The sequence below is a fragment of the Nothoprocta perdicaria genome, unplaced genomic scaffold (genome assembly GCF_003342845.1).
Source record: "Nothoprocta perdicaria isolate Ctin4 unplaced genomic scaffold, notPer1 scaffold_100, whole genome shotgun sequence".
NCBI lineage: Eukaryota > Metazoa > Chordata > Aves > Tinamiformes > Tinamidae > Nothoprocta > Nothoprocta perdicaria.
In genome coordinates this window covers 1,609,357-1,623,151 of record NW_020454095.1, presented here as the reverse complement: position 1 = coordinate 1,623,151, position 13,795 = coordinate 1,609,357, and the positions used below count along the sequence as shown (strand labels likewise).

General features: G+C 35.1%; 1 protein-coding gene across 3 annotated transcripts in view; it reads left to right on the top strand.

Moving 5' to 3' along the window:
* Positions 1–13,795, top strand: part of CADM2 (cell adhesion molecule 2) — a 603,314-nt gene that overhangs the window by 480,258 nt on the left and 109,261 nt on the right. For all 3 annotated transcript variants that reach the window (XM_026040423.1, XM_026040427.1, XM_026040436.1), the window contains 3 exons: positions 6,179–6,331; positions 8,545–8,682; positions 12,964–13,134. In XM_026040423.1, coding sequence (XP_025896208.1) covers positions 6,179–6,331; positions 8,545–8,682; positions 12,964–13,134 — 462 coding nt within the window. The remainder of the gene's footprint in view (positions 1–6,178; positions 6,332–8,544; positions 8,683–12,963; positions 13,135–13,795) is intronic.

The following is a 13,795-nucleotide window of genomic DNA, read 5'->3' as shown; positions in this document are numbered from 1 at the left end:
TTTTTTTTTTTTTTTTTTTTTTTTTTCCATCTCACTTTACTTAGTAATGATGTCACCTTAAAAAGGACTCCAGCTGGTACAAATGCTGGACAATCTAATAGGTTATATAGGAAGTTCTGATGTGTTACCAAGAGTTTTTCTCTGTACATTAGCATTAGCTTTGGAAATTTCAGTGTTTCTGTCCCAGTACTGAAATCTGTCATGACTCTGGGTTAATTAAGAGATCTTCACTCTTTCTAACCTTTGGACTCTGTTGGAATCATGATAAGCTAGAAATAACAGCAAAAGTGATAGTTTCATAGAAACCGAACTGTGGAGTTCATCTACAAGATGCGAGAAAAATGGCCTCACCACATGCAGAAGTAGGAATAGAAAACACATTATTTCTAAACACCCACAATGCTCTACTTGCATGGCATTTCTCCTAGTATGAGGCTAAACAAATTGCATGACTGCAAGTGGAAAAAAAAAAGGGGGGGGGGGAAGAACAGCATTCTCTTTCTACCTACAATTAATTCAGAAATGTTACAATATTAGATGTCATTCAATTACCTACATGATAGGTAAAGAATCCCTAGAAAAATGCATTATCATTAGGAAATGGGCATATTATTAACACAGAAGCAGACAAATGAGTACATGWATTTTTTAAAGGAATTCAAGAGGAATATTATGAAAGGATGAGGCCTGACAAAACTAGGCATAGTACAACACTCACAATAATTTAAGAGTAATATCTAGAATGTTTATTTCTATCGTCTCCTCCACCTTCTTCTTCTTATTTGTTGTTGGTGGTGATGTGTAATCTGACAGATTTTAATGCATAGCTATTGGTAAGTTCTGTGGGTCATCTCTGTAGACCTTCAGGTAATTATGGCTTCACTAGCAACATAGCAAAAGGCTTTTTAAGTATTCCCTGGAAATTTATTTCAAATTTTATGATATTTCCACATTTGGAAGKTTGGAATCTASAAATCAGAGGGKTTTTTTTTGTTTTGTTTTCAGTTTCACAGCATTTAGCTTCTAGGAGTTCAGTGTGACCTGCACAGGATCAGAAATCTTTCCGGTTCCAACTAATGGTTTCATTATTCCCATGACAGAGAGAACAGCTCCAACATAAGGAAGGAATTTTGTTGAGCGAATCCTGGGATGGCAGCAGATGTCAAGTTAGTATTGTCAAAACATCTGCAAATTACTCTGGAGAATTTGGCTTTGAGTTGTTTGTTTTTTCGCCATTGTTCAAATATTTGATTCCAAACACTACTAAGACATAGTACCTTTAGAGATATAAGATTACAGACACTGCTCTGTGGCTACTGTATCTAAAAGGTCCAGGTGTCTTTTCTTCCCAGTAYGAAATGTGAGTGTTTTTTTCCATGATAGTGCAAGCATCAAATTTTCTTTTTTTTTTGATCTAATTCTTATCACAGAGTTTCACTACGTATGATTATATCCCAAGGTTTCACTACATATCATCTTTATACTGTTTTGTACAAAAAAAGACCGGATAGATAGATAGATAGATAGATAGATAGATAGATAGATAGATAGATAGATAGCTTTATATGATTGTGGACAAGGAGATCAGTTTATCGAGATATTTAGCAGTCTTAATTTCTAGTTAATGCAGCTGAAATACACTGCACTTTTGCTCATAATAATCTAAGATGGGCAAATTATTTTAGTTGCTTGTAAGGACTCTCTTCTGACTCCAAAAACATTTTGATATATACATAKATATATAAAATAGAAAAAGGGAATGGCAGGTAAAATAAATGAAGTGTGTCTGTTTAGGAAGAAGTATTTTATGCATAATTATTTCATATCCTTGCAGAAGCTACATCAAATATGTCTGGGAATTATAAAATATTACTAATGTGCTAAGGACGTACTGGAACTCACTAGGCAATTATGTTTCCCATTGCATCCTACATTTTTTATAAGTGCTTGCTATGCAAGATTCCAGCAAGGACAAGCTGGCTGGTGGTAGTATTGATTCTTACGGTTTTGATGTAGACATATTTCGTGGAAGTTAAATATATTTGTGTCAAACTCTGCTTATTTACTGTTTATTTCTCTAACATCACTGTAGCATGTAAAAATGCAGGTGTGCACAGTTAAGATAGTGATACTGCAATGTAGGTGAAAATCCCTGCAAAGAGGCTAAAAAGGCCTGTTGGCTTCCTTCAAAGTGGGGAGTGGGAAGGAAGAAAAGCTCCCAGAGAAGGATCTATGAGAACTGACAGAGATAGGAATGAGGTTAGGGCATGAGGCAAGTCAAGTGAAAACAGAGCCCTTAGGGGCTCTGCCTTTTTAGTACATTCATAGGCTCTCTAGTCACTACTGCAGTATAAATAGTAAATAATATTCAGAAGCTACATGTGGAATACTAATGTAGCTCTTAATACAGCCTTTTAAAAGACAGAGAAATAAATAGTCACTTGAATACCGCACAGTAGATATAGTTTAGTATGAAACAGACCCTTTAATTACAAGTTTGGCATTTCCATTTAATTTTGGGAGGAGCTAGAAATATTCCCTGCAGTAACTACTGAACAATTCATAGACATTTCAGTACATCAGGAGCCTGTTTTGTAGGGTGTACCAAGGTCTGTATTCATGCAGAATGCCTCTCTGCATGCTCTACTTTTTACTTTCAGTCACTAATTAAATAAGAGAGAACATTTTCTATTGTACTTTATGTTATTTATTCTGCAATGGTAGTACCTTGAGCAGACTTGAATCTTGTAAAATCGTCTTGCTTTGAGCAACTTCTGATAGGAAAAAAAGAAAGCCCTTGCAAATTCTTTTGAAGCTCACGCGCTWTAAATATAAAGTAATAAATGGGCCGAGGTTGCTCTTTAAACAAGTAGGACTGAGATCTGCTGAGATGGATCAGGTGCAGAGGCTTGGCAGGGAGTTCTGGTCTGCAAGACACTGCTCCTGCCAGCCCTTCTGCTTGGAAACTGCCAGCTCACGAGGTGCCCTCGTGGCTTCTCTGTGGCTGCAGGTGACTCCTTTGCTCTCAGAGCCTCTTCCACGGGGATCCTGCCGAGCCAGAGGTCGGGAGGCAGGAGCAGACAGGCTGCCTCCTGTGAGCCAGCCTTTTAGCAAAAGGTAAAACCTACCACGGAAATGGAAACAAGCCCATTCTGACATCCATTACAGCTATCAGTTTCRTAGCAGGAATTTATGGCTTTCAAAAATATGTATACAGTATTGTTCATTACTTTGATAGAGGAATAAAGCTTGCAAATGAAATCCTACCAAGAGGCTGTGCAGGTGCTGACCGTGTCTGTGGAGTAAGGCTGGAGTTTTTTTAATGGGCTGCTCTCAAACCTCTGTAGGCCGGAAAGCTAACGCAAGTTTGTCTTTGGAATTGATAGCACAGATTATTAATTGCATTTAGACTTGGCACTTATAAAAATGCTCCTGACAAACAGTTTTTCTGCCCAAGAATATCATGTGGGTGCTATTTGCAGCATGTTTGCAAAGGCTCTATGTTGATATTTCCATTATAAATCTCTCTTTTTTTTTTTTTTTTTTTCTCCCTCCTGTGCTTTCAATAAAAATTCACTCTGGGCTGAAACTTGGTATGTCAGATCTTAGCTCTTGATCAGTGGTTGTTTTTATCAATTTTTCCAGAAAATTGACTGAGCTGGGGCTTTTTATCTTGTACAAAGGTTTGTTTTTAAAAAAAAAAAAAAAAGGTGTAGAGGGAAAGAAATGAGGGAAGGCAGCAGAAGGGAATGTGGTTGATGTAGTTGGTTTGTATTTCCCTAGTTCCTTTCTGTCTATCAGTAGGATAGAAATGCTTTGCTCGTGCCATCTTCTGTAGACACTTTGTCCTCTCATGGGATATATTCGGCATATTGCCACATCTGTAGGAAAATATTTTAACTGCTACATAACTCTGAATTGGAGACACTCTCTACTCAATAATCAGTAGGCAGTGACAAATGAAAATTATTAGAAAATACAGCATTATGTAAGATGATACACTGCATTATATTTATATAATTTCTGGCTCAGGGGAGGCAGAAATCACCCCTTTCAAATTATGGGGTGCTTGTTTTTTAAAATTTCCTAATCTGTTGTCCAAATTACATATCTGAGTGTGGTAATGAAGCAATTTGGAAGCACTGGTTCATTCTGAAAATTTTCTTTAGGAGTCGGTGATGTGAAATAATCTACCATTCTTATGTCTGCTCAGTTTATGTTTGACTGGAACTGAAAGACTGAGAAGTGATTTCTATTCTCCATCTTATTACTTAAAGAGAGTAACATTTTCATTGTCGTGAAGACATTGTCCAGTAGAGCTGCAAGTCATCAGCTGCGTTTGCAATCTTGTGTTTTGAAAGCTTGCTTCAACGTACTTTAGAGTTTCTTTAGCTTACTTTCCCTGGTGCTTATATCAGCATATTGGTAATAGACTGCTTTTCACTTTGTTTTTTGTTTTTTGTTTTTTGTTTTTTGTTTTTGCTTATTTACTTCAACATTCCATCATTGTTTATTAATTACATGCAGTGTATATTATATAATTGTTTTTGCTACGGTAGCATGCCACAAGCTGCCTCAGATATATTTGGTAGTTGTCTATTACCTACAATCTCAATCCCTTTAATATGCCTTGGAGCAGCTTATGGCATACTTGTATGCGCAGCCTGCTTAAGCTGTCACCTCTAAGTTATCAGACCCTGGAAAAAATAAGTCAAGCTTTAGCTGACCTGCCTCGAAATAACCAATAAATTCCACTTGAAGTCCTGGTAAAGGAACCTGAACACGAGCCTTAGAAGACAACTAATCCAAGTGACATTTTTGCTGAATCCTTTTTGTAGCTGCAAATTTTGGTGCAAATCTTCCTATCCTGACAGCACTTAGATAACCCCGCAATAATGTAGAAATATCCAGATTTAGGAATACAAGAGCCACCGTAAAGCTTCATTTTTATCAATGAACAGATATAAATGTTAGGTAAAACTGAAATTTAAGAGCCTTTGGAGCCTTTTGAAAGAAGTGAGTGAGAACAGCGTTAATGACTATGAATCTTGGATCTTCTCTCAAAGCAAAACATAGATCTCTCTGTAATTATAATTGTCCCATTTTACTTTCACAGTTTTATTGTAAAAGAACATCACAGTGAAGATTCAAATACTCTCAGATGAAAGATTTGAATCCAGAGGTACACAGCAGAACTTTCTGAGTTACAGAGGCTTTTATGTCATTCACTTAGGAGAATTACAGTGCTTGCTTATTTCTGAGACTGGTATCTCTATACTGCAGAAAGACTTAATATATGTGGATTTTTGAGACAGCTTAATTCAAAAAAAAAAAAAAAAAAAAGAATGTTTGGGTGTCTCAACATTTTTTAACCTGACTACAAGTTTTTAAAACTTTAAAAAATATATAGTATTAGCTACATTAGTGTCATTTTCAATTTAAGTAAGCTCCCTGCTCTTCCTTCCTCAAAGGATTTCTTCAAACAGAAGTTTGTTACTAAGGATTTTCTGTTATCAGATCAGATTTCTAGTCATAATGAAAAGAAAAAAAAAAAGCCACTATATTCAGCTTTGAGCAGAAAGAGAGCTTTCAATACATGCCTAGTGAGAAATACCCTTAGACTCYTCAAGAGATCTGTTTTCCCTTTCAATCTGATTAGCAGTGAATGTGAGGGCAAGATATGTAACATTGCACTTTAGTTGAAAATAGAGTTTGTTAGTGGAGGAAACAGAATTTTCAAAATGGTACTAAATTTGTAAATACATGGGGAAAATCCTTTTAGGAAGGGATAAGTGCGAAATGATCTTAAATACCACCAGATTTCCTGAATTTTATTTACAGCCTAATGGATAATGAGATAAAATTTAAAAAATGACAATTTCAAGAAATCAGTATTCTTGATTTCTAGTTTTATATTCAGCCGTTTCTAGTTTTATATACATTACGAGCCATTTAGGCACTTGCTAAACTTTTAGGCACTTGAAACTTGCTAAAATCTGGAAGCTTATTCCATAAAGCGAACAAAAGAGTATGCCTTAAGATAACTTTAACCTCTCTATATCTTTGTTTTTGAGGGTGTGATTGCGCTGGGTCACTGTCTAGAGCATCTCCTGGAACATCCCAAGCTTTGCTGATGGGCTCTTTTATACCTTACGGCATGTGAATTTCTGTTTTTCAGCTCTGAGGGACAACAGAATTGAGCTGGTTCGAGCTTCGTGGCATGAACTGAGCATCAGCGTCAGTGATGTGTCTCTGTCGGACGAAGGGCAGTACACCTGCTCTTTATTTACTATGCCTGTCAAAACTTCCAAGGCTTTCCTTACCGTTCTCGGTGAGTACAAGTGACTCAGCATACCAATGCTGAGGAGGCAAGCTGCTCAGACTTCTCAAGCTTTGGCAAATGATGATAAGAGTGAACTTTTCTGAAGCTTAGCAGAAGATGCATGTAAATGTCCAATCTAGTTTCCCTGTCGTTTATTATTTTCCGAGGGCAGTGCTGAAGAGTGGCACGCCTCTCGCTGCTTGTGCTGTGGCAGGACAATGAATTACAGAGCACAGGAATGCTGCAGCATGAGTGCTCCTTAAAATGGGCCTGACCTCTGCTTCCCAAGCAGCAAAAGGGTGAAGAAAATGCATATGTTCATCTCCTAACAAGGTACAATATAGGGAAATGGGGAGAAAATTAGAAGGTATGAAATCAAAAAAGGCTTTAGAGCTTTATAGTTTTTCCTTAGCCAAGCATTTTCTTGGCTCATCCTCTCCTTTCCTGTCTATAGAGTACATATTTTCAGTGGTTTTGCTGCTTCTTTTATGCTTTATTCTCTAAATGCACTGCTGTTTTTCACAAAGGTTATATATACACATAGAAAAGCAATAGATTTGTACAGATGCCCAGGAAATAAAGTTTCTGCCCAAAGGTTTATATGATTCTGTGAATGTCAGCAGCCCAATCAGCTGAAATTGCTATAGTTTGTTGAAACACACCTGCGTACCTAAAGGGGTATGTGATTTTAGAGATAGATTTTTTACTACTGTCCCTTTCTTTGTCCCTGAACTTGACTCTTTCTTTTCCTTGTTTTGTTTTTATATAGGGGCAGACAAACAGTTGAATTAGTAGGACTGATGTRAGGTATTTTCTGTGCCAATAATATTAACCTTAATCGAGGCAGAGAATTGGATTTTTGCGTAGGATATGAAATACTTTTCTCTTTCTGTCCCCATGAGACTATTTTACAAAACTCTTCACAACTTTTCCATTAAGGACAAAAAATGCCAATTCAAAGCAGAGAATTCTGAAGCAGAAAATTCTGAAATAACATCTGCCAAGTTGGGTTTTGTGTGTGTGTGTGTGTGTGTGTGTGTGTGTGTGTGTGTGTGTGTGTTTGTAAAGATTCATCTCATGATCTAAACAAAAGATTAAGTAAATTCAATATTTACATGACAGAATGACATAGAAAGGTGTTACCATGACAGAAAAAAAAACTAGCCTTTCTTCTTTGTTAATCTAAGTAACTTATCTTTTATAGTCTATTTAGTTTAACTTAGTTTAATTTTCTTTTATGAACTTTTCCCATCATCAGTGGTTTTCTTTCCAAGAAAGCAAGTTACGAGGTTTAAGAACCTTTCACTTTGTATTTTTGTTTTTTTTTTTCTTTATTTCAATGTAACACTTAATTCTTTAAGAAATTTCTACTTGAGAAGGGGATGTTCTCCTTTGAAATATATTACATCCTTCTGATCGGATACATTGTCTATGCACTACTGATCTTTCCTTTAGCTGCTCTGATATGGATTAGAAGATTTGAGCATCAGGGTATTACAGTAGATGCTATTTTATATCCTGAAAGACAGGAATAGATTTATTACAGAAACATACTCAGTGATAGGTATTGCTGCATGTTTTTTATGTACCTAATTTGTCATTTTGGAAAAGAGATGTAAACAAACCAAATTGTGAAATACAGGGCATAGGATCAATTACTGTGACTGATTCCTTTATCTAGCCACAAATATGAATGCATCAAAGTATTTGAGATGCAAGTTCTGACCTGATAACATTTGCAAAACTTTTAAAATTACAGTCATCAGAAGCATCTTAAAATAAGTTATTTTTGTGTTTTTCAAAGTTAAATAATTTTATTCTTTCATTGATTAAATATTCCCAATTTTATTCAGAATTCCTTATTTAAAATCTTCCCTGGTACATTTGAAAACAAACCATTCCAATGTAATATAGTTTATATGGTATTTTGTGATCATCAGGCCTCTTCCAAAGCACAAGTTTCAGACGAAGAATTCTCTGGARCCAATGGATGATGTGATAGCTACTAGTTATTTTGTTACATGTTTTCTGAAAGTAAAGAAATCCCTGTATTTCTTTTCATCTTTCATTTTCTCCTGGATTTTTTGTGTTAGAATCCTCACAGTTCATGTTTGATCATCTCAAGATGAGGTTTTAAAGTACAAAATAATCTTGTTCTCTTAAGAAAACTAGATATGTATCATTTGGCAATATAAGAGACATTTTACTTTTCTGCTTGTTAGGTGTTCCTGAGAAACCACAAATTACTGGATTTACTTCACCAGTTATGGAGGGAGAGAGGATGCAGATAACATGCAAGACTTCTGGTAGTAAACCAGCAGCTGATATCAGATGGTTCAAAAACGACAAAGAAGTTAAAGGTATTTAAACGGACTTCCACATAATATGGTCCATTTGTCAAAACTCTACATTATTTAAAATCATGTTTAAAAGACATTTTTGTAAAACTGGGGAAATGTGAGGAATAGGAAGTCTGAGGAAATTGCTGGAAGAAAAGTAGCACCTTGTCAAGTGTAATTAAAAAGAAGAATTTAACAGCACAGCTAACATATGGCACAGCATTCCAGAGATCTCGTCATACAAAAGAGGTGACAGAATGAATATGTTAAAGAAATGTAAAGATTGAAAATAACTGTAAGTAGTGTTAATACTTTAAGAGAACCACTGATTGCACATGCACAGCAAAAAGGAACAGGAACACATTTCAAAAGCGTTTGTTTGCTTAAGATTGTATGTTAGAGTCTGGTGTAATAATTTTGCCTCTTCTTTCAGCTGATATAATTGAAACCACACAGGCAATTTGGTGATTTGACTAACATGCTGTTCTCAACATTTCCTAAAGGGGTGCTTTAAAAAAAAAAGGGGTGGGGAGAAGGCAGAAAAAAAAAAGATGTGTGAATGAGAACAGTAAAAGAGTAAAATAGAAATGAGGAGAGCACTGAACACATTCATTTCAGTTTAGCTTTCTAGGTCTTCTGAAGAGCACATTGCCATTTTCACAAAGGTTAGAAATAAAATAACCTAACCAGTTTGCAGTGGCATCAGCAGAAGTTACATTAGCTTGTGCACTGGAAAAGGTGAAATGATAAATCTGAGAAAATAGATATGAAATTATATGCTAATGCATCTGACATTAAAGGTTAGGAGTTCGTCTGTCTAGCACCCGTAAATCCAATTGTGCTATAGTATATTATACACGGTGCGAAAGAATATAAATGATGCATTGAGTTCAAAGTTGCACCAAAGGGGAAAAAAGCCATTCTGAAATTGTAGCTCCATTGCTATTAGTAAAAAAAAAAAAAAAAAAAATCCTTATCTGGTAGTGTTCTGTCTCTTACATAGGCACCAAATTAACAAAGCTATCTGCAGTTGAGCATTCTAGTCATTTCTTTTTCCTCCTGCTCCATTTTGTTGACATTTCTAAAAGGAGATTATGAAAGTGCAAATATGGGAGAGAAGCTAAATACACAGCTTTTGTAGAAAAATGGACTGGTTTTGCCATAGAATTTGCTACTGCATTAATATTATGTAAAACCGTTTTATTTAAGTTATGGGAGTTTTTAAAAACAGATTTTTTTTTTCTTTTTTCTTCCTGTCGTAATTAGGCCTAAGAGATAAATAAGACAGTATCAATAGATTTTGTAATAACAGATTAAAACATTTTGAGTTAATTTATGCGTTTTTAGTGTATACAAAGCATTCAGAGAGGCATTGAACTTTTTCTCTTCATAAACACCTAAAAGGAGAAAGAAACATCTTCGAGAGCAAGGCGTTTCATGGCAGAACTTGATTTTAAATTAATCAAAAGTCATATTTGCCTTGTAAAAGAAGGAAAAATATCTTTTCAAAAGATACTTTTATTCCTTATCTTAAACTATTTATTCCTTATCTTAAACTGTTTAAGCTATTTAAACTAGTATCAGCCAGTCCCAGAACAATCTACATCTATCTGACAGTCATGTTGTAGTATAAGTTGGAAGGGGCCCACAGAGATGATCCAGTCTGACCAGTTCAAAGGTTAGAACAGGTTGCAGAAGGCCTTGAGCAGTTTTGAGCAACCTCCAAGGACAGAGATTTCACAGTATCTCMGTGCTATCGCACTGTTTAAGTGCTTTAAAGCCCTTCCTGTGAGGAATTTTTGTTATGTGTAGGCATCTCGGCATGCACGATTGGAATTTGCCATGTTTTAACTCGAGTGCATTGCCTCTCGCCTTTTGCTGCACACCACCAAGAAGATCCTGGCTTTTTCTTCCCCAAAGCCATGTATGTGAAGACAGCACTTTGATCCCTTTCTAATCTTCTGTTCCACAGGTTGAACAAGCCCAACTGTCTTTGGCTCTTGTGTGTTTTATATTGCAGCCATTGACCCTCGTGGCTACCCTGTGCTGAACCCACTCCATTTTGCCAACATCCTTCTTATACTGGGGAGCCAATAGTTGGGCGTGATRTGCTCTAGGTGCAGCCACACAAGTGCTCACTAGAGAATAACCCCTTCCACTGCCTTGCTGATTAGACTGTCCATGCTGATTAGGCCAGTCATTTCCCAGCTTTCAACCATGGAAGAACACATGGTTGCCTTATGTGCAATCTCTCCTCAGGACCCCCACTCCTTTAATGCAATGCTCTTATCCATCTAGACAATCCTCCTACTGTAGTGAATTCCAGAGAACATTTATCAGTAATGATTTTTCCTTTTTTTTTTTTTTTTTAATTTTTAAAAGTATTTAAGAAAGAAAGAGATATACCAAAAAAAAAAAAAAAAAAAAGAGGACTAAAATAGACACACTTACAAACTCTATAATAAAGTCCTAAGTAGACATTCTGAACACTAGCATATGGTAATACGCACACTGTCTCATCTTTACTGCTCCTTGTAACCAGGTGGACTTACATTAAGTTAGTGTGTTTTACAATCACACCTTCATTTTGCTGTGAAGATGCAAAAAAATACAGTTGTTGAAATGGTCAGCCTAAATATTTCTGTTGATGAAAATGTTGAGAGCTTATAGAATAACATCACCATGCTTTCTTTTTTTTTTACAGAGGTAAGGAAGGAGTTGGCTGTTTAAAAAACAAATAAATAAAAAGATGCGTACAGTAAAGTTTCTAAATATCTATTTAGGGATATTAAATAATTGATTTTGTTTAACTAGCATAGTACTCCACTTAAAGTGAATAAGCACTCGGATGGATGCCTAGTTWTGAAGGGAAGGCTATCTATATCGGTGTTTGTTATTAAGCTTGGGACTCTAACTTGTGGGAAAAATATCCTGTATTTACTTTATATATTAGCAAAGGTGTTTACTTTTTGATTATAACAACTTTTAGTCTTGTTTAATATTTTTCTCACTTTTTGATCTTAGTAGTCAAGTTGGTAGAAATTGAAATCTACTTAAATCAACAAGCAGAAAAAAAATTGCCTCTGTACAGGAAATAATTATTTCTTAGGTTAAAAAAAACACATAAATTACATAACTATGTGGCCTCTCCATCTATCTAGACACAGTGAAAAAGACTTATCTTTCTGATTTCAGAGATACTTTTAATCTAAGCAGAAGTRGCTTAAACCATTCAAGATTTGCATTCTAAATGAATATTTAATGGAAAATTTATTTAGGTCATCTTCTCTAATGAGATTTACGCTAATTTGTTAAACTGAAATCTCTCCCATTTCCTTTTCCTTTTAGTAGGACACAGAGAGTATATGCAATCTCAGTGGAATTTAATATACGTGTTTATATATCTATATATAAATCTTTTAAAATCATCATTGTAACTAATCAGTATATTCACTATATTATTTTGTTGAAATATATATATAAAAAAGTGGTTAATCTAAGTTTAGAACCAAGTAAAGCAACTCTGTGTATGTAAGCTAATGCATAACAACTTCATAAAATAAATATTATGGCTTTATCTTCAATTCTGACCTGACTTGTGTGCCCTAAGATGAGAATTTCTGAATTTGAACCTTAACATTGAGCAGAGTTGAGCACACAGTCTCTGAATCAGTAGGCACCCAGTACCATAGCATTTGAGATAAAACCTAACACAGAAACAATAGCTCAATTTAGCATAATATAAAGCAGTGAATGAAAGATTTTTTTTGAATAATTTYGCTTCCAGTGTGGTTGGGATTACATTAACTACTGTGACATAATGACTACTAACAATTGTTTCTTGCTGTTGATATCTGTACTTTGGTTCATAAGAGAAAGTAATTCTAGAAAGTAATTCTTCAAAAATTATAAGCATCAATTTAGAAAATTTTGCATTTAGTGACACTGTGAATACTTAAGAGGAGTGAGTTTGGGAGGAAACCACGTGTTTCCAATGAAGTGCAGAGAAAGTTTATGTCAAACTGAAACCTAAATGTATAAAGAGAACCATGAAATGGATTTATCTTGGAGTATGGTATCATTTAGCCAATTTGAAAATTTTACTTTTCTGTATGTATCTCCTGCTGTTACAGAAGGAACATATTGTGCAATAACTATAGTAAAATAATTTTGGTTTTAAAGAGATTAATATGATGAAAGAGATTTTTTCAAACAACTCTGGTAGATAATGTAGCTTTCTAATGTTTGGATTATTTTCCCAAAAAGATCGGAGAGAAAACTCTTTGTTTATCTTTCTTTCAGATGTTAAATATTTAAAAGAAGAAGATGCAAATCGTAAAACATTCACAGTCAGCAGCACGCTTGATTTCCTAGTGGATCGCAGTGATGATGGTGCAGTTTTAAGCTGCAGAGTAGACCATGAGTCCCTAAACTCTACACCTCAGATAGCAATGCAGGTTCTAGAAATACACTGTAAGTAATGCACATTATGTATGCTTGTGTTTATAGTTTTGTTTTGCCTCTGACAAATATTTTATTGTAGAATAAAATTTAGGAAGAACTAACAATGTCTGGTATTTTTAATTTATGTAACCTTTGCTTTCTAGATGAACTTTTTTTCTTTTTTTTTTTTTTTTTACAAGATTAACTCTAAAAAAGTTAATGAGAGATTTACCAGTGAAAAGACTAATGGACTGAGTTCTTGGTTGGCTTTCAGAAATGATAAGAAATTAATTTATGGTTTTTGTTCATTACTGTAGCAATCTCAAAGAGGTCTTTAAGATCAAGGACATAGTTGTTCACAATTGTACTGAAAATATCCTAGAAGCTCAGAATAAGGTTATGAAAAAGCRAAGTTTGGAGCACGCTACATTACTAACTCTGTATCCTGCCAATTAAACTGTGCAATGCTATTAAAAACAGATGCCTGTGAGAAAAAGGCTTTTAGAATTTGTTTTAGGACCTGTCCTTTAGGACATGTTAAGCTGGATAAACTTCAGGGTTTTTTTCTGTCTATGCATAAGGATTTTCAAACAGACCTCTTCTCTTCTCTTCTCTTCTCTTCTCTTCTCTTCTCTTCTCTTCTCTTCTCTTCTCTTCTCTTCTCTTCTCTTCTCTTCTCTTCTCTTCTCTT